This window comes from Poecilia reticulata, chromosome 10 (assembly GCF_904066995.2).
Source record: "Poecilia reticulata chromosome 10, P_reticulata-male-v2, whole genome shotgun sequence".
Classification (NCBI taxonomy): Eukaryota; Metazoa; Chordata; class Actinopteri; order Cyprinodontiformes; family Poeciliidae; genus Poecilia; species Poecilia reticulata.
This window is the reverse complement of record NC_088839.1, coordinates 8,492,185-8,518,114: the sequence shown is the minus strand read 5'-3', so window position 1 is coordinate 8,518,114 and position 25,930 is coordinate 8,492,185. Positions and strand designations below refer to the sequence as shown.

Sequence of the window (25,930 nt, the reverse complement as noted above, 5' to 3'; positions counted from 1 at the left end):
GCTGACCTCATTCTAATCATAGTGGTTTATCACCCAGCTAAATATAGTGATATTTTTAATTTCCGAATTTTCAGTTCTGTCATTGCTCATAATGACAGTTTAATAGTTGGGGATTTTTATGTTCACTTGTTGTGAGAATAAACCAGCCAACATGTAAGGGACACCTCATAATAATAATAATAATAATAATAATAATAATAATAATAATAATAATCAATTTAATTTATAATGCACTTTCCATTAATAAAAATCTCAAAGTGCTACATGGTGCAGCTAAAAACAAATAAAATCAACAATCAAAAACAATAAAAAAAAGAAAAAAGTCATTTAAAAGTGGAGTAGGCTTGTCTAAAAAGAAAAGTTTTCAAGCCAGTTTTAAAATCGGACAATAATTGCGGGGCCCTCAAATAGTCCGGGAGAGAGTTCCATAGACGAGGAGCAGCCACAGCAAATGCTCGATCACCCATAGTCCTTAGTTTTGATCGAGGAAGGTGGAGAAGATTACAGGCCTGGGATCATAAGGGTCTAGAAGTTGAATGTGAAATAAGGAGGTCCTTCAAGTAATCCGGTGAGGTTCCATATAGACAGTGATGGGTGACAAGTGCAATTTTATACTGAATCCTATAAGTTACGGGAAACCAGTGAAGCTCGTAAAGAGTAGGTGTGATGTGATCAAATTTACGAGCTCTCACTAGGATCCTGGCAGCAATGTTTTGAATGTATTGAAGCCTCTGAAGGTGTTTTCTGTGGACTCCAATGAACAGCGAGTTACAGTAGTCGAGCCTGGAGGAGTCAAAGGCCACTTGGGTATCCGATACGTATCCGATTCAAATGTGGCCTAACGAATGAAAATGATCTGAGCGTCACTGACACTCGACGAACGTCACTATTCTGCGTTCTGATGTGTATGGAGGACCAAAACTGACATAATTAAAAATAAATGCAGAAATTTTAATTTTTTCATTTTTCCTTTCCCATAAACGTGTTTTAGTAAAGAAATGAAAATTTGTTCTTTTGTCTTTTCCTTACACATGCGTTTTCGTCAAAAAAAATGTGTTTATTTTGTTTTTCCTTTTCCTAACATATGCGTTTTTGTCAAGAAATGTTTGTTTTTTTGCGTTTTCCATAAACATGCATTTTCATCAGGAAATGTATATTATTTTGTTTTGTCTTTTCCTTGTAAGCATTTGTTCTTTTGCCGTTGCTTTGTCTCCTTTTTCTACTTTTCCTTGTGCTTGTGTTGTCATCAAGAAATGTTAAATGCAAATGATGTTTGTTTTTGTCAGAGGTATGGTGTGTTTGCACCGCGCATTAATTAATATTCCGATTGTGTGTATGTTTTCAAATGTTGGTAAACTGGCACAGCAGACCATCCTGTGGGAGTTCCTGCAGGCCTCTGTCTCAGTGCTCGCCTTCACGGATCACCAGCTCACAATTTGAGGATGTCAAAATTGTGACATCCTCACAATTTTGACATCCTCATATGTGGATCCTCATATATGTGCCATATATGGCACATATGTTCATCAGGGAACATATGTGCCATAAGCTGTCAACAGATACTCTATTTGAGCCATTTCAGTTGGGTTTTAGGTCAAACCACTCCACAGGAATGGCTTTAATCAAAGTATTAAATGATCTCTTGGTGAATGGAAATGTTCTCTCATGGTTGGGATCTTAATTTGTCCTGGAGATCTTAGAATGTTAGCTTCAAAAATGAGCTCTCTGTTCCCCGTGCTGTGAGGCATGGCGTCCCTCAAGGATCTGTGCTTGGCCCAATTGCTATTTTCTCCCCATCTTCTTCCTCTCTGTCTTCTTTTGCGTTCGTTTAGCATGACTTTTCACTGCTATGCTGATGATCTGCAGCTATGTGAGAGGCCTTGCTACTCAGAACTGGAGCATAATTACCATCTATATAGACAATTTTATTTGCAGGTTTTCCCACAAGTGGTCTGGCCCCATAGTGGTGAAATACAGGCAGACTGAGCTTTGACTTTTAAATCCCTCCAGGGTGCCAAGCAAATCCTCTCAGGCAACATATTTCCTGACTCCCCCCTCCTCACTTTATGAACTCAGATTTGATCTGGAGATCTTTTATTCCACCTAAGATCGGTCTTAGGTATCCGTTGTGTTGCACATTGACGTTCACGTTCTAAACATCCTTCTTCGACCTATTTTTGTGTATCTGATTTTTGGTAATTGGACCGAATATGAGACCACGTTCATACAGCAGGTCTTGATTCTCAATTTAGATTTTTTTGCCGAAATCCAATTTATTTTGTAATTTTTTTCCTGGTCATTTATGCTACTGATTAAACTCGACCTCACTGAGATTTCTGTGTGAACGATTTCAAGCGACCCCGCATGCGCTTCAGAGAAACGTTGATGTCACGCAGGAACACATTGTTTATGGAAGTAATAATGGATGGATGGAGCCGTTTGTGGATGGATTTTAAAGTTTATTCAGCATTTGCAGCTTACAGTGTTATTACAGGATTATAACAGGAGTGTAGCTAATAAAAAGAAAGCAATTCCTTTTTCTGGAGGACTAACAAATTTTGTAGAGAAGCCCGTTTGGATGAGTAGTCAGAGCCAAGAGTGGCAGGATGATGCGCTTTAGTGTTACAAACTCCTTTCATAAGTTCATAATCATTATTTTCAGCCATTGTTTACGTCCCGATTCACCACAACTGGCCCTTTTTCTGGTGTAAAATGATGAGGTGTGTCTCACATCGATGATGTAAAAGTCGGATAAAATGCGCCGTGGCGCTTTCAAAACAACTGGATACATATTTGAATTAGTTAGACATTTGAAAGTGGCTCGAATAGGATTTATTTGGAGTGTGTAAAAATGTCAGAATTGGTCCCATTCAGACTGTGGTGAAAAGTTCAGATATAGGTCACATTTGTGCCAAAAGAAGCCATCGGCTGCTGTGTGAATATAGTAACGAAGTAACAAAGGAAAAGTTGTAAGAACTAAAAATCCATGTGCCATTTAAAATGTAACAATGAAATGAAGGTCTCTGGTCTGTTTGGATATCTGGGTGCATAAAGTCTGTCTGTCTACGTTTGGATTCAAAGAGAGAGCCCCCAATGGACTTGCAGTTCTGGGAACACATTTTATTCCACTGACCTCTGACCTTCTCATGACTTATCGTCCACTTATTCAGATTTTTACAGCTAATGTCTATCCCAGTCAACTTGAAGTAGCTGTTACTGTAACTCAACTGGCTTTCATTTCCTCTTTGAGTTTTGCTATGAATTTGAACGTCAAAACCGGCGACGGGTGGCAGCCTCTGGCTAATGTATCGTGACGAAACCGTGCTCGTCTCTATGTGACAGTTATTGCTTTTATTTAGAGACAGGGTTTCAAACGGAGAGCTGTGTGTCAAAGGTCACGTGTAAAGTAGAAGACGATAAATACCTTGGGCTGAAGCGTTTCAGTTCAGAGATCTTGCCGATGGAAACATCAATTTCATCAGCTGTGATTCACGTCTCTGTGGGCGGCTTTGGGGGTTACACCTTTTCCATGCAGTCATGATCAGCGGCGTCAAATAAAGAGTAAGGGAACCCGGGTCTTTCCACGTGTGAGCTGTACGAAACGGACAAAACGTGACAGCCCTCATGAAGCACACTCCCGACTGGACACAGAGCAACACAGGCACCCTGTTGCTGACACACTCAACAGAGCAGGCGTTCCTCACTTTGGAGAAACATGCGAGATCCCTCACGAGACGTGACTCCACGCTCAAGGCATCCGGCTCTTACACACAACTCATTTCTTTTTGCCTCTAGAAACACAACGAAAAGAACATCTATGGTCATTCTCACCTCTCTCTCCTCAAACTTTTACGCCATCTCAGCATCAGAAAGCAGAATGGTGAAGCATCAACTCCTTTGTCGCTCTCTCCGTCCGTCCCCCAACGTGCCAACCCCACCTGTTTTCTCACCTAAGTTTCAGAAACACTTTGTGCGTCTATAATTTCCTGTTATTTTCTCATTTCATCGTTGCTGTGCGTTTGCTGTCTGTCTCTATCTGTCTCCAGGATGAAATGGGGATTTTAGCACACACACACTGGGCTTCCTGTGTAGTGAGAAGAGGAGTGGCTTGCGTTTTTTCATTTTTTTTTTTTCTGCTAACACTACTAGTTCTGCTATTGTGTTCTTTGAAAGGAGTTTTGTGTGGATCGTGCTCACTCACACTTATGCCTGGATCCTTTCAGCACCTCAAAAAGGGCAAACTTAAAAATCTTATTTCAGAAATGTTATAAAGCGTTATTTTAGGAGTCTGACATGTTGAAACGGATTGACAGCAGGAAGATAGGTGGTGGGTACATTATTCTGAGTTTCCCGGGGTGGGCTGAACTTATTTTGTCAGAGGCGGTTTGGCAAATTTTTTTTTTGTTTTTTAGCAGATGCATGAGAGGAGCAGGTGGGCGTGTGGGGGGGCCTAAACGGTTATCGCTTTTCAACACATCTACAGCAGCTGCCAACTTCAACCACGCTCTCTGAGAGGAAATGCAATAGAGAAAGAAAGAAACAAAGAGCTTGTTTTATTTACTTTTTTTATTTTTTTCCATTTACCAAATGTCACAAAGAAAAAGACTCAACTCAAAGCAAAAAGAAAAAAAAAACCTCACCGGCGACAAATATTAACAGACACATAAGACAAAAAGCATCGCTTGTATTTACAGTAAATTGCAATTCACTGACAAGAGGCTTCTCAGATAGCTTATCTGAAATTTCTACATCCAGCGCAGGGGATTAACAGGCCTGAAGAGAAACGTTTGAGAACTATTATGAGGAAACGTGTGGTCGTTGTTTCTTTTTCCTCCTTTCTTCTTTGTCGCAGCCTTTCAGAGCTGGGAACATTTCATCAAATCCAAACCTCACATGTCAGCGTACGTCAAACTGTCAGTGGGCAAGATTTAAAGTCTGCTTTGCTCCCAGCCGGCTGCCCTTTTTTTTTTGCATAACAGCATGTCACATCAGTTGAGTTCAGCTTAAATATTACCTGAATGAAGACAGCAGAGTCTTGCAAAAGAATTCGTACCTCAAGATGTTTTTCATACGGCCACAGACGTCAGCGTATTTATTTGTTTTAGTCGAGCGTTGATGTAAAGTGGAAGGAAAAGTATATTTTTTCAAGCAAATGTGTGAAGATTGTGTGCTTTCACAGTTCTTTCTGTGATGCCCCAAAATAAAAACCAGTGGAACCAGTCAGATGTTACTCAGATTATGAACAGCGTAGGAAGTTTATTTTACTTTTTGCCACAAGCCATGAAGGCCGATGGTCCCCTACTGTAGGATGCATGACCCACTGTCTTGATAGGTTCAGATGCCCCTCTGGGTTGTGACAGTGGAGAAATACGGGCAAGCAGGACAGTGGGCCATGTTGAGCAGGGTTGAGGACGGGACACAGTAAACATGTGGTTCAGTCAGGAAAAAAAAAACAAAATGTAACTTTCTGGCAAGCATAATTTGTGTTGGAAAGCTAAAGCTGCACATTGACCTGAACAAACCATTCCCTTGGTGAGACATGGGAGAGGCAGCACCATGCTGTGGGAAGACATTCACTCATCAGAAACTAGAAAGCCAATTGGAGGATGGAAAGATGGACGGCACCAACCTGTTAAAGGGGCAGTATTATGTTTTCCAGGCACATAGTGACTTTTCATAGACAGTCAAATAACTATATTACATTCAGTTGTTATGAAAATTGTGCATATATCACACATGACTTAAAAATAATTGACTTTGCAATTTAACACTTTGAGATTGGGCCTCTGTCTCTTTAAGAAAGTCCTACTCTTTTTAACACTCTTCCTTCATCATGTCATCACAACAAAGTTTCTATGTTAAGCCGTTAACAACGTCCTTCAGCTGCTGGACTGAGAGGTTGTTCATATAATAACCTTCACAAGGGTTTGCTAATTGCTGCTGTCACTAGTCTGAAGATGGCACTCGATGAGAACAAATGTTTTGGTAACTGCGAATGGTTGCCATGGCAGATTAAAGGATTTCTCAAACATGAATAAAAGAATCAAGGCGACTCTCTCCAGGTGTATTTTTGATAAGGGAATAACATTAAACCATCACATAAACCTTCAAAAAGTAAATTTTACATAACACCGTCCCTTTAAGAGGACTGAGAAAACTTAAGACAGCAGCAGATTGGATTAGATTAAACCTTGTTTATGTGAATGACCCAATCAAAGTGGAAAAACCAATTCAATTGAGAATATCTGACTTAAAAACCGATGTCCACAGATGGTTCCACTTTACAATTACGCACTCGTTTTTTTCTCAAAAAGAAAAACACAGAAATAGACAATTAAGTCTGTGACCAAAACAAAAAATGTGAAAGAGTTCAAGAGGCAGTGTGAATTCTTTTGCAAGGCTCTGTGGGTTCTCCTCTCTGGGATGCTAATCCCTCTCGGAACAGGTGCTCTCCATCCTCAGCAGCTTGGCTTGAGTCTGACAATCTCTCGGGGAGCTCGGCGAGGACAGGAACGAGTTGGAGAAGGACGAGGTGCGCCTGAGGTGCTTCCTGAATTCGGCGTTCAGGAAGTAATACAGCAGTGGGTTCAGGCAGCAGCTCATGCTCGCCAAGCAGAGGGAGATGGGGTGAAACTGTTTGACGGCCAGCGTGGTGGCGCAGTGTGCGATAAACCTCTGCGAGACCATCAAGTAGAGCATGAAGTTGATGTGGTACGGGGCGAAGCAGAGGAGGAAAAGAGCCGAGCAGCTCAGCACCATCCGCAGGGCGCGCCGCTTCTCGCTGCTGTTAGTGGGCTTTTCGTGGCTTTTGTCCGCGTGGCCATTGGAAGTGAAGGACTGGAGTCTGCTGCGCATCGAGGAGCCCGGAGCGGCGGAGTCCTGCCAGTCCTGCGGCTGGCTGTGATTGAGGGACCAGGCTATGCGGATGGAGCAGTAGCTGATGCAGACGAAAGGGATCAGGAATCCAAACAGCTCGCACATGCTGATCATGCTCACAGCCAGCGGGACGGAGATCTTCCGCATGGGCAGGTCCTTGAAGCAGCTCCCGTTGCTGGACGGGGCGCTGGCGTTCGAACTGCACGTTGTCGTGCTCAACAGCGTGGCGGGGGTGGAGGGGCGCGGGGCGATGCTCTCGGTGGAGTTGAACATGGCGTTGCCGCTTCCGCTGCTCCGCATCAGAATGAAAGGTGAGCAAGCAGCAGCGACAAACACCCACACCACCACGCTGATGAGCAGGTCGTAGCGACGCCTCCAGCGGCGGGCGGTGAACGGCTTGAGGAGGAAGCCGTATCGCTGCACGCTGATGCACACCTGAAACAGAAAGAGTGTGAATCACACGGATATTTTTAGAAACCTGACAAAAGTCATCCCATGACTTTCTGCTCTTCTCAAAGTGGCATCATAACTCTTGAGCTTTTTTTTTCAATCTAGTCACGTTTCGACCACAAGCCTGAGAGTTTTTTTAGTGGGATGTCGTGTGATAGACCAACACAAAGCGGTGAATAACTATGAAGTTTAAGGACAGGTGGAAGTGGGTTTCAGAGTATTTTTCGGAAATAAACTACAAAAAGAAAAGAGTGGGTAGTTTTTGAGTCCGTCACAGCCGTCTGCTTTCAGAAATAACCTAATTATTAAGGAAAATCCACTCATGTATGGATCTGTTTCAGCGTAAATTCAACTGTTCCTTTAAAATAATGAACAAACGGCATCTAAAGATTAGTGAACAGTTCGTGAGGAACGTTGTGGGGAAGTTTAAAGCAGAATTTAATTATAAAACTAAATACCAAACTTTACAGCAAAGGGCAGCATCATCAGCAAAAAGATTTAGGTAGAGTAACCAAAAATTATACTCACATAAGAGTAGAACTACTTCAACATATTTTTTACTCAAGTAAAAGTAAAAAGTAGCCGTCCAAGAAAATAAAAAAAAGCATTTGGTAAAAGGGCTGCTCAAGTAACACAGAATCTGATTTAATATTTTAAAATGTTGCAATCAGATAAACATTGTGTAGAAGTGTAATGTAACGTAAAGGTAAAGCAATTCTGGCATTTAAAATACTACAAATAAAAAAATTACAAATAAATACAAAATAAGAAATTTTCAGATCATATTTTAACAATATTAAACTTTACAAAAATATTTGTATTTGCAGTAGGTAATGTTAAAATCATTTAATGTACTTCCAGTGAGAATATGTGACTGTAGATAGAAATTAACATTTCCAACAAAAGGCTGGTGTAAAAACACAATGTCTCACTTTACCATAAACTCCAAATGTGTGTCTGTGTCTCTTACTTTTTTGGCTAAAATATGTTTGTACTTTATTCATTAAAGTTACTTGTGTTGGATAGAGCATCTAAACATATTACTCAAGTAAGACTAGAAATTATATTAATATTACTCAAGTAAAAGTAAAAAGTACGATCCTGTAAAAGTATACTTAGAAAGGAATTTCTGTTCCCCTAAAAGTTACTCAAGAAGCCATGAAGAGCAGGAAAGATGACAAAGAGCAAGACGAATGAACCTAATTCTGGAAGAAAGATTTTTAGATTCTGCAAGCCCAAGTGGAGCAGAAGTTGACCTTTGACACTAAACATACGACCAGAGTTGCAACTCATTTGCTTAGACTAGCGTATTACAGGCCTGTTTTATGATTCAAATGATGGCATTTCCTCCTCAGCATGCCATCAAGTGATGCAGAACTCTGATAATCATCCATTTGTTTAAGTCATGTGTGGAAAAAACACACATGCAGCATTGAGAAACGCTGGTTTAGAGCAAAGCATAGAATGGCCTAATCAAAGCACAGCTCTAAATCTGAGTGAGAATCTTTAGCAAACATTTTTAAAGAAGGTAAGGTAATTTTATTTATATAGCACATTTTCAGAAACAAGGTAATTCAAAGTTTTTTACATGAATTAGAAGGAAATACAACAAAACAACAAACCAAAGTAAAGAACAAAGGAAGAAAATATAAAACAAAAAAGTTGAATCCCATGTTTAAGGAGAATTTGTCTGTGATTTATAAACCAGTAGGGGTTTCTCTGCATTCCTGTTCTGATAATGTTGCTCTAAGGTAACGAGTAGTTTCCCTGGGTAAACTAATAAGTTTCTCTGGATTCTAAGTTTATTCTTATTCCTGAATATATAAACTAGATGCTCCTGTTATAAGTGCTCCACAATTTATAAGCTAGAAGAAAAACTCCATGCAATCTGGCGACGCTTCAGTTATTTTGTCAGAAAGAACAGACAATTCAGCTGGTAGAGACAAAGTTCTGCTAAATATCAACGTTCAACCCGGGTTTTAGATCGTCCTTTTTGTACAACACAGCTCTATGCAACCTTGTGTTAGTCTGTCACATGAAAATATATTGAAGTTTATGACTGGGCGATGAATCAGTAACAGTATATATCACGACAGATACATAATATCACTGAACTTCGATCCAGAAACGCATGGCATTCTGGGGGATGTAGGCAGACCAAAGACAGCTCAGGCCCACCTGTTAAACGCTGGTGGGATTAACTAGCTCACTCACTTTGTTTACCTAGCAACAACCTGTTGAGTAAGTCGGACAGGAGCAGTTTCAGGTTTCAACCCTGTGCCTCATAACTGCTTAAAAATAAAAATAAAAAACAATGACTGTAGATAAAACAGTTAAAGTTCACATCACTAGTTTGGTTTTAGATACTTAAAACAATATCAATCAATCAATACTGATATGAAGCACTGACATATTGTGGTCCAGCTATAGTTTATGGCTAGAACTTGACAAAAATCCAAACAATTTCATGAGGCACCGTACTTAGTGTTTGACTTTATGTTGACATAAAACGCTAAATTTCATCAAACATCTCTGTTATATTTTAATGTAGTTTAATTTCAAATAAATAAAATAAAAAGAAAAGCACTCTTACCAGGAACACAATCGCGGCGTACATGTTTAGGTATTTGAGGTAAAAGCAGAGCAAGCAGATGCCTTTTCCGAAGGGCCAGGAGTGTGTGAAGTAATAATAGATCCGCAGGGGCAGAGAGAGGACGTGGACCAGGTCTGCCAAAGCCAGGTTTATCATGAATATCACCGCTTTGGTCTTCTTACTGTGGGACGACACAGAGGAGTCGGTTAGTAACTGCAGGACCGTCCGCTGTTGAGCAAGAGTTTCGAAACACAAGCGGTTTCCTTTGGCTTTAACGCCGGCAGATACAATCGATTGAAGGGATCTTGAGCAACATTGTGTCTTTTGAAGGTCTAGCAAAAAGAAATTGCTTTAGCCGATTAGGGTTAGGGTTCAAATCAAAATGATTCGTGAAGAACGTTTGCGCGTTTACTCGCCTCACCTACCTGAAGTGTTTGCAGAGGACCCAGAGAGCGGTGGTGTTGAGGAAGAGGCCAGGGACGAAGAGCAGCAGGTAGAAGTAGGTGTACATCTTCTCCATTGTGTGCTCCCAGCTGGACAAGTCATGGTTGCAGGATGGGGTGTTTGAGAACCCCTCTGTCGCTCCAGTTTCATTTACAGTCATTATGTTTTTGTTCTCTTATTCAAAAAAAATAACACCACCTAGGGCGGGCTTGTCAGTTCATGTTGTTAGTCAGCATTACCGCTGAAAGAGAGAAGGGAGAGAAGAGTCAAAGTACTGAAAATAAACACAGTGAAAGTTGATCTGACTTGTTTACAAATTCACAAAACGGTGAAACTTTTTCATATGAACTCATTCTGAGCAGAGTTAGTCTAATCGTCGGGAACCTTTTGCCAGTTTCAAACATTTCCAAAAGCAAAAAGGGGTCGTCACTCAGCCCCACATCCTCACGTGAACTTTCGGTTTCATATTGAACAGGTGTTTTTCTTCCTACGTGCTGCGGCTCCACTCCAGCAACCCGCTAACGGGAACGTTCTAGCAGCAGAACATCTGCTCCAGAACCTGTTTGTTCACATCTGCCAACGTTCTTTACGTTTGCTCCCACATCTCCTGCAGCCTGCCGTCTATAGAAATGTCCTCACAGCAACCGGTTTAGTGAGTTGTATAAAACTCTAATCTTTTATTGCGGTTATACAATCCCTCACAAAAAAAAGGTTTACTTAGGTAAATCAATATCTGTTTATGAGAGTAAAAATAATATACAGTTGTTAACTCTGTCAATACTTTCTAAAGAAAAAAACCTGCTTAGCGATTAAGACAGTAGTTTTTCCTGTACGATTTTACAGGATCAAACACAAACAGAGGTAGAGGAGACATTTTCTCTTTGCTCAGTTTCTGCTCTCGCCTCTTCAACTCACCGCAGTTTTAGTTTTTCTTTTCATAGCACTCGGCTCTGACGACTGACGACTGATTTTGTGTCTGCTGATTTGGTTGTGGGTGATTATCGTTCTCAGTTTACAGGTAAAGTCCAGCAGACTTTTTCTTAAAATGTCCTGGTATTTGAAAGAGATGCCTTGCACTGACTCCATAAAAATTACTGGGGACATTACTGGAAAATTGTACTGGCATTGAACTGTGTTTTTGTGACTGACTGTTTTAACTGTCTAAGTTTTATTTATTTTTGCATAAATACAGGTTGGAGAAAATGTTGCAGTAACAACATCATGGACAAAGTCTATAACAAACTCCTTCCAATGTGTGAAGTGGTTTGAAATTAAACGGAGCGCTGACGATCCAGCCAAATTCGCAGTACTATAATTTCTCCACACTTTTGCGCTATCTGAAAAATTCCAAGAGTTTCTGAAAGTGGAGACGTTGCGCTTTCCAGCTAATATTGGTAATTTAACCCCCACTGTAGCAGGGAGTGAAATTAATCTGAGGGCCACTCTATTAATAGACGGTAAACTGTAATAATAACTATAATATTGAAAGTTCGAGGTGTTATGGATAAATGGGCAAATATATATTTACTCAGGACATTTAAAGAGCTGCATACAGTTAAAACAAACAAAAATATTCAGACGGACATTTGAAACTTAGGACATGAAAGGTTAAAGAAACAAACTGAATTAATGGAGAAGTTTTTTTTTTTTTAAACTAAAAGTTAAAAACAACTGTATTTAAGTTATAAGGGTTCAGATGTGGAATAATTGTGAGGAGTTAAAACTGTTTTTCACTCATTAAATACAATTTTTTATAAAAATAAATGTACTAAACAAATACAATAAGGATTGATTATGTTTTATTTTACAGGTTTGCCCACAGACTTATTTATCTTGAGTTTATTTAACTGAAGATAAATAAACAGAAAAGATTCTGCTGCTTTGATTCTGATGATGCTGTGTGAATAAAAAAGCGAATAAGTTTGTGCTTCTACTCTTTGTGTTTTTACCATTGACACTAATTGAAATATTGTTTATCTATTTCTGTATTGGTTCGGTCTTTGTCTCTGCTGTTTTGTTCTCAGCATTGTGTTTTTTTTATTTGACTTTTTTTGTGCATTGAAACGTTAAAAATGGCCGACAATAAATAAATATTCTTATTAATTGTGCTAAATTTCCATTTTAATCCAATCTGTTTATCATCTTTGCTGCCGTCTCTCTCTGGCTCTGTTATCCATCAAGTCTGTTTCAGCAAGACTCCATCCAGCATCCAATTACTGCTTTTAAGATTATCATCATTTTAATGTGTCAATATTGAACATTAGTATTGGGATGTTGATTTAATGTGTGATGCAATGCAGCACCTGGAGTGTTTGTTGCAGAAAATGTCAGTTGACCAGAAGCACATGGCTCCAGGTAAAGTCCCAGTAGTTTTGTAGTTTTGCTGTTGTTTTTATCAAACCTTCGGGTTCTCCAGGTTCACACAACCTTCCAATGATTTTGATTTTAGTTTTTAAAAGTTTCTTTTTTCCTCTGCTTCTCTAAGTCTGGTCACGCTATCCACACCTCATTTTCTCCTGCTGTGGCTCTGGCGATACGGATCCCAGCCAAGGTGCAGCTCTTCCCTGAAGCTTAAGGTCTAAAATTTTATACCAGGGGTTTTCCTGATAAACCAAATAGATAGAAAAAAAAACAAAAAAACTGGTCGTCATGCAACTGGAAGCATTCCTCTCTGTCAGAGAGACCTCCGTGAGATTTCACAACAGGGTGAAGTAGTATTAAGTAAGCACTCTCTGCACATTTGAATTCCCTTTTTATAAAGCAGCTCATAAACATCGCATAAAGTATGAAACAAAGAGCCGTGTGAAATCAAAGCCTAAAAATAGTAAGGATCGTTAATTGTTTTGCATGCTCAACAGTGTTGTCGTTGAAGGTAGCAGATTAAACTTTGATAAGGACTGCAACAGGAAATCTAATGCTAGAAGCTTGTTTTTTTTTTATCAGAGAAGCATCAGCCTTCCCTCTGTCATCAAGACTTGGTCCACACCCTTCCTACACCGGTCCCACAAGAGGAAGAGAAAAACTGACAGTTATTTGTCGCTTTCTTTTTGGCCGTTTTGCTGGAAACGTGGATGTGTCTTGACCCCTGATTGTGTTGGTCTTCAGTTGCTCTCCTTATCTAACATCTATCAGTTTTTCTTTCAGTCCGCCAACATCTCTGAACTGGTTTCTTCATCTTTGAACTTCTTAGATCAGAAATACAAATAAAAGCAAAGACAGTAGGACACAGCAGTCAAGACGTCGTTCACACCTTGCATGTATGAGAATAACAAAGATTTCAAAACAAACCCGACTCATCAAAAAATGCAAAGCGTGACAAACCGCAAGGACAAGCAGCCAAACTTCCTCTCAGAAACTATGTTCGAAAAGGCGGTCGGTCATTACCTTGTGTCGCCGCGTCTTCTCCTGAACTCATCATCGGACGCTGAAGGAAGAGTCCAGAACCAGAGACATGTGCTGGCAACCGCATGCTCCAACTGCTTCATCAACACACACTCCTCCTCTGGCTGCACAGGAGCAAACACACACGCGCACACACCCTTCCTCTCCTTCCTCTTTCTTGTGCACTTTTTTTTGCACAAGACAAAGAGACTTGTCCGTTGGCTGGTGAAGTCAGCAAATCCCCCGTACTGATGTGGTTTGCCTGCACGAAGAGGTGGCATCTGCTGCTAGCAGGCGCAGGGCTGACTCTTGGTTTCGGAGGCGAGAGATCATGAGGGGAAGGGGAAGCTTTGCCCTTCAACGTCTGGCGTGGTGCTTTTCTGCCGTTTGGTACGTCACCGACAGCCTAGCAACCGACCAAATAGCAAAGGCTGACACAGATTCGATTGCACGTGCAGTTAAGAATGAGCAAAGGCAGGCTGCTCGCTGCCCAGGCTGAGCGTTTTTATTTTCTTCCTCCTGTAGTCTTCAAGCTCTCTTCAACAGGTGTCAAAGCAGCCTCACTCCCTGTGTCATGTGTGCATACAGCAGAGTAAATGTTTACTTTGGATGACTGCGTCGTTACAGAAATGCTAATCAGCTTCCCCTGCTTCAATGCCACTTCCCCTTCTTTTTTTAAAACAGTTTAGCAAAAAAACAGAAAACAAATCAAACTGTCTAAGCATTCTGCTATTTTTCCAGCTGTAAGGTGACACAGAGGGAAACTGAAAGGTTGTGGCAGGAACATGTGGGGCTTTTTTAAACATACAGCACCTGGGATACTTATAGTTTATGTCATCAAGTGCAAGTCGAGAACCATAAAAACTTAGAAAGACAAACATCCGATACTGATACACCAGGCGTGAGGCTCTTAAAGGTAAGTCAGTGTAGCCTCTTTATTCTGCCTTTTAGCCACTAGATGTCACACTAGCTCAATGTGAAGTTGCTGCTCCGTTTCGTTCACATCCAAGCCTGCTGCTTTACACTTGGAGGCCCAGCAGCTGATTGCTTCCACAATCAGCCTCATAGGAGGTTTCCTTGCATGCTTCAAAGCTCCTACTCCTCTTACTTCCTGCCTTTCTGTCTGTCGCCCTTCTCAATGCCACCCCTGACCCCGGGCTCCACAAAGCGCTCGCTGTTATGAGCCTCTGCGGTTGAAAATAAAATGGTCACATCGCATGCACACGCCCGGAGGTTGCTGCCGGCGTTAACGGATCGTTTTTAACTCACTCAGTCGACATACCGTTGCAGGAGGTATTCATGTCTGAAGGATTAGTAGTGGAGGGTGTGAATTTCTGCCTCTGGATTGATGAAAAGACTAAACAGGCGGATCACGGTTACGGATGTCCATCAGTGCGACTGCTAGATGCTTGAAAAGCTGCACAGTTTTCTACAAACAATAAGCACAGGAGGCTTAATGGAAACACAGAGATTTAAAAACAACTCGAGTTTTTTACATAAGAAGTTTTTGTGGTAAGCCTCATTGACCAAAGAGCTTCCTTCCACATGGTTCCTCGATCTATATGGCTTATTACAAACTGCTAATGAGAGTGTTTATGGTTTTCCTCTCAACAAATGTTGTTTTTTATTACCACTCTTACATGAGCGCCTGATTAAATTGAGTCCAGGCTTGGAATATTGTTTTATAACTTGAAACGTTGGCTCTGTAAATAAAGCTGTTTATTTTTCCTCTGTGATCAGGTTCTACGTCCCGGTGGCAATCCAGAAGGCTGCACACGATTCATTTGTAGAAACTACAAATGAATGAATTCACATTTTCTTTCTCTGAATCTGCTGATTCAGCACTGTTTAGTGCTTCGGTTTGTGAGGTAAACAGGCAGGAGTGTTCATCCGTACTGAGGAATGTGAGCATATTTGTTGCGTGTAAGAGACTTTGAGCAGATCTGCAGTCTAATGCCAGATTAGGGCAGAGAGCCCTCATTCAGAGGCAAACAATGGACCATTGCTCAATTCATAATAAGCGCTTGGCCTGCGACACGGTACACTGGCCCAAGTCCTCAAACGAGTCAGGGCCACTTGGTGAGCCAGTGTGGAAAAAACTCCTCCAGGAGTGAAACCTTACAGTCCAGTTCAGAGGAGGCTTGACTAACCGGTACCGAGCTGGAAAAGGAACGATAAATAAAAGCAAAATGAAAAAAAAAAGAGATCAAAAAGACACTAAGTTAAACGAAACTTCAACATGACACACATTTAATTCAGCAGGTCAACATAATACTGCTTTATATAATAACACCAGATCTGACCACACTGAACTACGACGGAGCTATAGGGCCATGCTAAGAAAAACTTTTAATAAAATGACAAAAAATAAAGCCACGACATCACGAGGATAAAGTTAAAATAATACGAGAATACAGTTGAAATATTTTGAGAATAAAGACACAAGAATAAAGTAATAAAATCTTGATTTTATTCTAAACAATAATACCGCCCTTCTTTTTTGAAAATAAAGTCATGATTTGATAATAAAGTCAACATTATGTCTTAATTCTCAAAAACAACTTTCTTCTCAAATATTTATTCTAGTATTATTTCAACGTTATTTTCGTACAACTTTCTCCTCCTAAAGTTATGATTTTATCTTGTTAATATTATGACTTTGCTCTTGCATTCTCGTAATTTTATTACTTTAATTTGTTTTTGGTTTCTGAGCGCAGCCCTAACCCCCCGCCGAACTGATCAGTGTCACTACATTGATGATATAACGCACTGTCAGAGCTCAAACTTTCTAAAAATAAAGATTTAGTTACAAAAGCACTAAACAGCTCATATCAACAAAGTGAATGAGAATCTCCATCTTATGGACAGCTCAGTGTCAGTGTGAGTGTCTGTGAGTCTCTTTGAGAGACTCCTTGTCTCTGTCACGGCGGCCCCAGCGTGGATCTGCCACCCCTCTGCCCCGTGTGTGTGCGTGCGTGTGTGTGTGTGTGTGTGTGTGTGTGTGTGTGTGTGTGTGTGTGTGTGTGTGTGTGTGTGTGTGTGTGTTATAACAAACACAGATACATTCCTCTGTTCTCCAGTGCTGGATTAATCCACAAAGCCCGGGCCATACCTCAGGACTTACCTCTGGTCTGAGCTAATCTGCTGAGCTATTTGTTTTCCACTTCCACAATTAAACAGCTGATTGTTGTCCAAGTTCAGGGTTCCTCCAGAACCCACCGCGACCCGTTTTCACCCCTGACGGCGCCGAGTCATAGCTGGCTGTCGAATATCGTGGCATCTTTCCCGTTGCTGGACACGGACTGAGTGTTTCTGGGGACGGCCGTGTCCTGGGCCTCATTATCGCTGCGCGGGATGCTTTCGGGCCGTGAGCCGGACCCCTTGCCACCAATGGTCAGGCTCTTCTTGAAGCTCTCTGAGGTGAAGTAGTAAACCACAGGGTCCAGGCAGCAGTTGAGGCTGGCCAGACACAGGGTGATGGGGTACAGGGTCCGCGCGAACCGCTCCACGGCGCAGTTAGCCAGGGCCTGGGTCCGCACCAGGGCGTACAGGAAGAGCAGGAAGTTGTACGGGACGAAGCAAATGATGAAAATGGTAAGGTGGACCACAATCATCCGCAGGACGCGCTTCTTGCTGTCGCAGCCATGGCCGGCGCTGACCGGGCGACGCAGTGTCCGGAGAACCAGGGAGGAGCACACCAGGTTGGCCAGGAGGGGGAAGAGAAAACCCACAATCTGAGGAAGTAAAGGAGAGTTAAAGGATGAGCAGTGCTTTTCAAAACGATTTATACAGCTGGACCAAAAACAAACATATCACAATATCATCACCTTGGTGAAATTACGGCTTGAACCGTTTTTTGCCAAATTGATTTTTTTTTTTGCCTAAATCATCTTTAGACAAGAAAGAGGTCGTGATTTTTTTGTTGTTGCCAAAATTACTTTCAGCAAAAAATTACTTCATTATTATTATGTCATTTTCTATTTTCTATTTTATTTTCATTATTTTAGGACAGTACACAGCTTTTCTATCAGTCAATATCAATAATTATTGATTCGTTTTTTTTGTTTTAAATATTCGAAATACTCTCAAACTGGTGGCGTGACCTTTCCTCTTTTATCCACAGTTTTCAAGCTACGCTGTTGTTTTGTATTTTTAAAAAACAACAGCTAGCTGTTGTTGCTAGGTTACCTAGTTACCTAGCAACAACTACATGTTGCTAGGTAACCAAAAAGCGAGTGAGTTAGTTTATTCCACCCACCTAGCTTAGCAGGCAGTGAGCGGTTGAACCAGCTAAAGCGTTTCCTCTGCCTACATCCCCCAGAATCCTGAGCGGTTCTGGATCGGAGTTCAGTGAAATTATTCAATATTTTATCAGACATATTATCTATTGATTTTGGTAAAGTGACATATTGTGACATATATTGCTGCTGTTGATACTCTTACATGTTTTCCACATGCTGTCATGTTAAATCAGGGGTCTTCAACCTGCTGCCCCAGAGCCACGAGTGGCTCATTGGAGCTCCCACAATGGCTCCAACAAGCTTTGACTAGAGTTTTTAAGTAGAGATATCATCACTAAAGCAAGTTTCCACAACTGAATTACACTAAAATTACAAATAATATTTATTTACTAATTTTTCTTGTAATTATATTGAAAACTAGATGCTTTTTTATTCACATTTCCACAAATATTAACATCCCATAGCAGAAAATGTATCCATTCTCTTTTTGCAAAAAACATTTCACCCTTTTAACATTTACCTTTACACCTAAAAATAGCAGTAAAACTGCAGTTCTTTAAAAATTACAACAAATCACCTATTGTAGGTACTGTATTCCTCAAAAATGGCCAATAGTACTTTTTTCAAAAGGTCATGTAACATTTGCGGCTCTAAACAAACTTTATTTGGCTGAACTCAGGGCCAAAATGGCTCTTTGGATTGTAAAGGTTGAAGTAGTTTGTAATTCTGAAGTGGAATCATAATGATGCCTGGTTTTGATCCAAGGACATACAAATAAAATGTGAAAAGTGTTGCGTATACTCAAACACAGCTCCCCTGAGACAATACTTTACTGAACTACATTTTAATGCAGCCGGAAGTGTTTTGGGGAATCTCTCCATCAACTCTGTACATCTAGAGGCTGAAGTTATCAACACAGGTTTTACATTTTTATTTGTTAAAAATCTTTAAAGTGAATGTGTATCACTTTCCTTCAGCTCAAAGTAGTGCACCATTTTGCTTTGGTCTATTGTCTAGAATCCCAATAAAATACAAAGTTTTGGGTTGCAACTTGACAAATACATGAAAAGATTTAAAGCAGAACCTCCTTGCTGTGTATCTAGATGTCTTACTGAATGCCGTTCTGGTAGCGAACGTGTTCATATACATCTGGCTGAAGGTAGCTCAGCTCACCTCTATGAAGATGGTGATTTTGGAGAGGTAGGTCTTCCAGGTGTTCTTGGAAAATCCTTCAAAGCATGTGGTGGCTCTGTGTCTGCTGTTGATGGTGGAGAAGAAGGTCACCGATATTCCTCCGCCCACGATGGTGAGCCACACGGCGGCACACACCAGCGCCGCGTTCCTCCTCGTGCGGATGGAGCGTGATCGAAACGGGTAGACTATCGCCAGGAAGCGGTCCACGCTGATGCAGGTGAGGAAGAGCATGCTACCGTAGATGTTGGTGATGAAGGCCGTCCCTGACACCTTGCAGAGCCCGTCTCCGAAGGGCCAGTTGCGGTTGACGTTGTAGAAGACCTTGAAAGGCAGCGTGAAGACGAAGACCAAGTCTGAAAACGCTAAGTTGGTCATGAACATTGTGGTCTCGTTGCGTATCTTCATCCGGAAGCAGAAGACGAAGAGGGCGGCGCAGTTGGTAATCAGGCCTGAAACGAAGACCACGCTGTAAACCGTGGAGTACAAGTTGTACTTGAAGGAGTCGTCGATCCCGCAATCCTCCACTCCAGTTTCGTTAATCACAAGGCTGGCCATGGTGATAGAAGAGACAAAGTCTTAAGTGTAAAAAAAAAAAAAAAAAAAACTGAAAAAGATACAAATAGATCTTCAGGAAAGGGGTGGAAATCCGGGTGTCAGCAAGGGACCGTCTGCTGAAGCCCCCTCCAAGTCATCATGGACCCCCAGAGCCGGACTCAGTCAGGATGCACGGCTGCTCGGATCGCTTGTCCTCCTTCGAAGAGAAAAGGAAACGGCACTCAGGAACTTCCAGACTATAAAAGTCGTTCCCCAGAAAGCAAACCATGAATGTGCACAGAGATAAAAACAGGGAACAAACTAAATTTTAGAAAAAAGAACAATGGAGGGCTTCAAAACGTCGATCATCAGTACTGCAGAGTAAACCTTTAACATTTATTTAACTTCTGTTTACCTTGTGTTTTAAATGTTTAATTCAGTAAATCTATGCAGATTTTTAGCATCAATAATTCGACAACAGTCTGTTTTTAATTTCTGGCTCCCACCATGCAAACATTCCTGATTCAATGTCAAAAATGTCTTTGTATAATTAAAAAAATACGCTGGTGGAAATAGTACTTTTAAATCAATATTAAGGAATTATTCAGTTAGAAGAGGCTCATATATGTTGCTGAAAAGTTATTTGTTAGTTTTGTCTTATTTCAAGTGCATTAAGATATTTGCACTAGACCAAAAACACTTGGTAGCATTTTATGTGTTTGTGCAGGACATAAACATCAAGGCAGCATGAAAGCCAGAATGGAAAAGGATCTGCTGTGATTCACAGACTTGTTGAATCACAGCCTTCGGATTTTCAGCTGAGTGTTTGTGGTTGTGGCTGTGGCTTGACTGTTCTGTGGGTTACGCAAATTGATGTGGTCAAGAAGAAGCTTTCTTTGACCTTCCTCCACTTCCACGCATTTAAAAATCAGCATCCAGGTGCACAGAAGAGTATGTGAGCAGATTCCAGGTCCATTTGGAAGGAGCGGCTGTGCAAAATCCAGTTATTTTGTTTGTTTACTTACTGAAATATTTGAATTTGTAATTCAGGGGACGTGGTGGACTGTGGGACTGTTTTGAGACTGTAGAGCTCCAAACATATTGAAGTAGCTCTCACATTTGTCCAACAAATGATGGAAAATCTGGATGTCCACTTGGCATTAACAGCTAAAGTAATGCATACCACCCAAGTGGTAAACTTTATAATATCTACCGTATGCTGTGGAGCTGATTTCTCTCAGTCTGACTCTTAAAATAAAAGGTTTGACACACAAGGTTTGGGGTTGTTAGTCACACATCATGTGGAAACAGCTGTTTAATATCTGCTGAGGCTGGGAGCAGGTGGCTAAAATCAGATGACAACAACATCTGGTATTTGGTATATTTTTACTCAAACTCTGGACCGATGCAAAACTTTACCCTGAGTATGGACAAAAATGTAATGTACATAGATTTTTTTCGACAAAGGCCAACCAACCTCAAGTAGACACAAGTCTAAACTACTACAAGATTCCCTTTTATGGCCTAAAACGATGCGATTTATCGTTATGAATTGATGAATCGTTAACTGGAGTATAGGTAAGGTAAGATAAGGTAATCTTATTTATATAGCACATTTTCAGCAACAAGGTAAATCAAAGTGCTTTACATGAATTAGAAGGAAAGACAACAAAACAACATACCAAAATAAAGAGCAAAGGAAGAACAAAGGTAACAAAAAAGTATAAAACTACATATTGGTTCCCCATGTTTAAGAATAAGCAGTCTGTAATTTATAAACTGGTAGGGGTTCCCTCTGGGTTATTGTTCTGATAAAACTAGATGGTACTTTCTGAGTTTGTTCTAGATTTGTGAACTAACAGGAGTTTCTCTGGGTCTTGCTCCGATGTTAAAAGTTTAATGTTGAGCTAAGGTAATGAGTAGTTTCTCTAGATAAACTAACAGGAATTTCTTTTGATTCTAAGTTTGTTCTAATTCCTGCTCTGGTTTGAGTGACGTATATAAACCAGATGCTCCTGTTCTGGGTTGCTAGATAGGTATAAGTACTCCATAATGTAAAAGCTAGAAGGAGTTCATCTGGATAATAACCTGATTAACTAGTAGGGGTTTCTCTGGATTCTTGTTCTGATAAAAATAAACATTGCTTCCCCAATGTTTGATCCTGTAAATCTAGCATACAGACTCAAACAGATTCAGGGCAGTAATTAGCCTTTTATTAGTAATTAGTAAAAAAATACATAATTCTGCATTTAAGATTTAAAAAAAAATCTCTTTGTGTAACATGCAAACTCTTCCAGTGGCATAGTTTTAGCTTCACTCATTCAAATTCACTAGAGGAATGCTATGTTGTTGCATTTTAAGCAATAAAATGTGTAGTTAAGAACGGGAATGGATTATTTGTTTATTTACCTTTTGCATATTTCTAATATTGTATAAAAAAAGGTTTAGTGAGAAATTAGTGTGTTAAATGAGAATGTGTAAAATTTTTTATCCGATTAATCATCAGAATAATAGACAGAATAATCAATAATATAATCATTAGTGGCAGCCCCGGACACTGTAGCAAGTTAAACTGGACTTATTGCATTATAAAACAGAGGTAAGCTGGCTCTCCTGTAAAGACCCAGCCGGTTCAGCCTGATCTCCTTTAATGCACCGCGTTAGCCTGAAGACCTCGTCCTGTGCCAGCTGCACTCTGACATCTTGACTGCATTTTCACACACCGCCCCCAAAAGCCTCCCGTCGACCCTCACAAAGGCCTCACTGTACCCATCTGCAGCAAACACACACATTTACATATGCAAAAGCCTCCACATGTGAGCACACAAGCAGGCAAACACTCACATGCACCAATCCTCAAACGGGTCTCTGTGTGCACTGGGGTGGGGGGGGACTGGGCCGCCGGACCCCCGGCCAAGCCAACCGCGACTTTCTGCACGACGCTTTAGACGGGCTCCGTTTGTCTGAAGGTGAGAAGAACCTTCAGCTCAGGAGCCAAGCTATGCGAGTAGTGGATTACAAGAAAAAAAAAAAAAGGGTCTTGCCGAGGGATTTCGGTCCTGAGAGAGTGAATGAGTGCACCTTATGTGGCGGGTTGCGGACAGCTGCACAGTTACGAGGGTTTACCCCCACGGCCGGACACAGCAGCGACAGAAACAGGCCTCTGGGACCCGCTGATACGGAGTGATCAAGTTCGGGCCCAGCTCACATCCAGCTGTTCCTTTCTCTCACAAGCAAGGGAGAGAAAAGGGGGAAGAAGAGGTGAAGACTGGGGGAAAACAACTTATAAAAGGCTTGTGTTTTAAACCCACATCTTGGGGTCACAGAGGATTCTGTTCAGGCTCGTGTCGCACCGAGAAATACCTCTGAGGACTTCCTAACAGTTCATAGTGACGTTTTAATGAAGATGAAAAGGATTGACGAACAAATACGTGAAACGATGTGCGTATCAATGGCACCTGTTTGGTTTGAAAGGGATTATAATCTTAGCCTTTCGATGCAACTCCTCTCGATTATAATCTCCTTTAATTGAGTCTGGGCTTTCTCCCATTGACTTGGATTTCTCCAGTAGATTTCTGAGCAGACCAATTGGCAAGTAGGATAAGTTGTGAACAACGATGTTAATTTTCTATGCAGTTTAAGAATTTGTTTTAGCAATGACAGCAAAGGAAGTGAACAATGCTGCTCAGTTTGTGTTGTTCAGGCTTCCAAACATTGAATCAACATCAATAGCCATCTTTTTCGGATTGGCACTTCTCTGTTGGCAGTAGAGGACGGTTGTTTACTGCTAGCAATTTCTGGTTAGCTTCATAGTGTCAAACTGGAGCTTCACATACGTCACGGGCAAACGTTAGCGATTAGGACAATTTTCAAATTTTAACAGAGTCCATGCCTCCAGGAAGCAATCGTTTCTCAATAGCTGAGAGTCCAGACCCTCCAGACAAAGCGAAGCGTAGAACAAGGTGCTGGTTTTTCCAGGCTATTATAATCTGGATATTTTGCCCTTTTTTTAAGATAGAACTCACCATTTCTCGTCATTCTAAATATTAGCTTATACCTACAGCTCAACAACCAAGCTGTTGGTTATATCGAGGTTTGCAATGTTGTTAAATTTAGTTGAAATTTAAAAGTTTACCCTAGCAACCTTTTTTACACCAAATGTAGTAAAAATTCACATAACCTTTTGCGACATTTAATTGTTTTAGAACAACAACAACAATACGAAAATGTTAAAGGCAAACAAAATTCAGTAAGGCCTAACTTTTGTGGAAAGGTTGGGCAAGTTGGGAAAGCAGCCATTGAGATTTTTCTTCTCTGGTAGAAAGAGAAGTATGGAACAAGGAGAAAGTCATGTGCTTTGAGGATAGAAACTGTGGTCCAGTATATTTAATATGGCAGGTAGATGCTAAATTACCAAAATATTATAAAGCTGACGGTGTATATTCCTCAATGACAAAAAAACAAAACGGGGCAACTAAACAAAACTAACTTGAAACTAAATTTAATTTTAGTTGAATGACAAACTTCTTCGCAATGTGCTAGCAAAATAAACACTAGGTTTAAGTCATTACAGTTTCAAAACCACCTTAATTTGTTTTGTCATACGTTATCCTAATGAATCCTAACGAAGCACAAGCTTCAGAATGCTGCACACGACTGGTCAGCTGGCTGAAAAACGGACAGCTCAAAAGAAAGACAAATTTTGCTAGTTGGAACATTTCTGGGAATGAAACAGTCATGGAGTGGAAACAAAAGGAACTCCAGCCATCGATAAAGGTAAAGGTAACGTTTCATCCAAACTAAAGTTTTTTAAGCCAATAGCGACCTGCAGTGATAATATGCAAGATGGCTGCCTGGTGCTGGTCATTTTGCTGCTTTGACGTTTTGCATCTTTTAAGTTTTGGTAGTTTCACACCTGGCCTTCGTGCCAGTGACGTCTCTATTCATACCAACCTTGTACACGCTTTATGCCTTGTAGATCTTTGGTTCAAAGCATCCCCTGGATCCCTTTCACCTACCTACATAGAGATGTTCACATTTATCTCACTTGACCTATATTTACAATAAAAACATAAGATTTAAAACTGTAATTTTTTTCTCCATTATTCTTCTATAGACATCTTTAAATGGGATTACATAGCAGCATAGTTATTGTTCATAAACAAATATTTATCAAATATTTAGCATGCCTATTACCAAGTGTGATATACTTCAGGAGGTTGTTAATACATTAATACACATCAATATGGTAAAATAGAATAATTGTGTGAAGAAAATAAGCTTTCAGTGATTTGTGGTTTTCTGCAATTTGGTAAATTATGTATAATTTTTTTTATATATATATTGGTGCATTAGTTAAAAACTTTGGCGTACGGGGACATAATACCTTGACCGAAAGTAGGCCTTCATGAAAAATTTTAACAAAAACGTCAATTATGTAATTGCTGTTGTTGAAACAAGATTTAGCAAAAGTCTTACCCTGAATATTGTTTTGGTTTGTTTGCTCTGTGTTAACTTTCCAACTAAAAGAGTTTTCTGCTAATGGACCGCTATGTTGGCAAGTAGCTAAGCCATATTTCATTCACCAAGGTGGGGGCCAGCTTATTTCTGCGTTATGTTGCAGATGAATTTGAAACACGTTTTCCCCAGGAGTAGAGAAAAAATGTCACTGTCTACAGACAAAGTGGTGGACACTCACCGGCAGCTGAGCGGACGGTGACAGCTCACCTCCCGGTCACCGAGGGTTTCCAGCTTGGCGGCGGTGCAGCTGTCAAAGGTCCGGAGCACCGTTTTTTTTTTTTTTTTTTTCTCCACACTGGAACAAAACTCTCCAAACAACTCGCTCGAAGTTTCCCCGCTCCGCTCCGAGGCTGAATGCTGGCTCCCTGGCGTGAAAAGAGCAGCTTATAAGCTTGTAACAAATCCCGAGGGTGTGAGTCCCTCCATTAATCCTGACGAGTTGCTCCGTCCGTCCGGACCGCATCACAGCCCGCCGCCCCGAACTGCTGCGCGCGCGAGAGCCTGTGCGCGAGCGTACATGGACACAGACGGCTCGCTCGGCCACAGGAAGCGAGACAATAGCACCTCAAGGATGAAGGAGGAGGAGGAGGAGTGGAGTCGTCAACAGTGGAGAAAGAGGAAAGGACGAGGGGCTCCGATTAATCATCTATCTGTGTTTGCACCTTCATTAGCTCTCAAAATATCTCCATTAAACGTC

General features: G+C 40.9%; 2 protein-coding genes across 7 annotated transcripts; both read right to left on the bottom strand.

Annotated features, from left to right (window-relative positions):
• Positions 1 to 4,548: 4,548 nt before the first annotated feature.
• On the bottom strand, positions 4,549 to 16,995 carry p2ry10 (P2Y receptor family member 10). 3 transcript variants are annotated; one of them, XM_008419665.3, is made up of 5 exons: positions 16,869 to 16,995; positions 13,748 to 15,904; positions 10,345 to 10,604; positions 9,920 to 10,100; positions 4,549 to 7,311 (listed from the first exon to the last, which is right to left on the bottom strand). In XM_008419665.3, the coding sequence occupies exons 3-5, from the start codon at positions 10,521 to 10,523 to the stop codon at positions 6,427 to 6,429; spliced, it is 1,245 nt and encodes a 414-aa protein (XP_008417887.1). In that variant the 5' UTR covers positions 10,524 to 10,604; positions 13,748 to 15,904; positions 16,869 to 16,995; the 3' UTR covers positions 4,549 to 6,426. The 3 variants fall into 3 exon arrangements, with proteins under 3 accessions (XP_008417887.1, XP_081467456.1, XP_081467455.1); XM_081611330.1 differs by having other exon boundaries at positions 13,748 to 14,150; positions 16,869 to 16,956; XM_081611329.1 differs by having other exon boundaries at positions 10,345 to 15,904.
• On the bottom strand, positions 15,978 to 25,788 carry lpar4 (lysophosphatidic acid receptor 4). Of its 4 annotated transcripts, none has more exons than XM_081611332.1 (4): positions 25,412 to 25,788; positions 24,667 to 24,731; positions 19,159 to 19,930; positions 15,978 to 17,478 (listed from the first exon to the last, which is right to left on the bottom strand). In XM_081611332.1, exons 3-4 carry the CDS (start codon positions 19,732 to 19,734, stop codon positions 16,996 to 16,998), a joined length of 1,059 nt encoding a protein of 352 aa, XP_081467458.1. In that variant the 5' UTR covers positions 19,735 to 19,930; positions 24,667 to 24,731; positions 25,412 to 25,788; the 3' UTR covers positions 15,978 to 16,995. The 4 variants fall into 4 exon arrangements, with proteins under 4 accessions (XP_081467458.1, XP_081467457.1, XP_008417891.1 ...); XM_081611331.1 differs by lacking the exons at positions 24,667 to 24,731; positions 25,412 to 25,788 and adding exons at positions 22,558 to 22,676; positions 22,758 to 24,642; XM_008419669.3 differs by lacking the exons at positions 24,667 to 24,731; positions 25,412 to 25,788 and adding exons at positions 22,558 to 22,676; positions 22,795 to 24,642.
• Positions 25,789 to 25,930: the final 142 nt, after the last annotated feature.

What these genes read in the sequence shown, in the direction of transcription:
- p2ry10 (XM_081611329.1), bottom strand. Translation starts at nt 10,523, where the DNA reads ATGACTGTAAATGAAACTGGAGCGACAGAGGGGTTCTCAAACACCCCA. An exon ending in GTCCTCTGCAAACACTTCAG is followed by an intron (nt 10,101 to 10,344) that starts GTAGGTGAGGCG and finishes GTCGTCCCACAG; the next exon opens with TAAGAAGACCAAAGCGGTGA. An exon ending in ACGCCGCGATTGTGTTCCTG is followed by an intron (nt 7,312 to 9,919) that starts GTAAGAGTGCTT and finishes TTTCTGTTTCAG; the next exon opens with GTGTGCATCAGCGTGCAGCG.
- lpar4 (XM_081611332.1), bottom strand. Translation starts at nt 19,734, where the DNA reads ATGGCCAGCCTTGTGATTAACGAAACTGGAGTGGAGGATTGCGGGATC. An exon ending in AAATCACCATCTTCATAGAG is followed by an intron (nt 17,479 to 19,158) that starts GTGAGCTGAGCT and finishes TTACTTCCTCAG; the next exon opens with ATTGTGGGTTTTCTCTTCCC.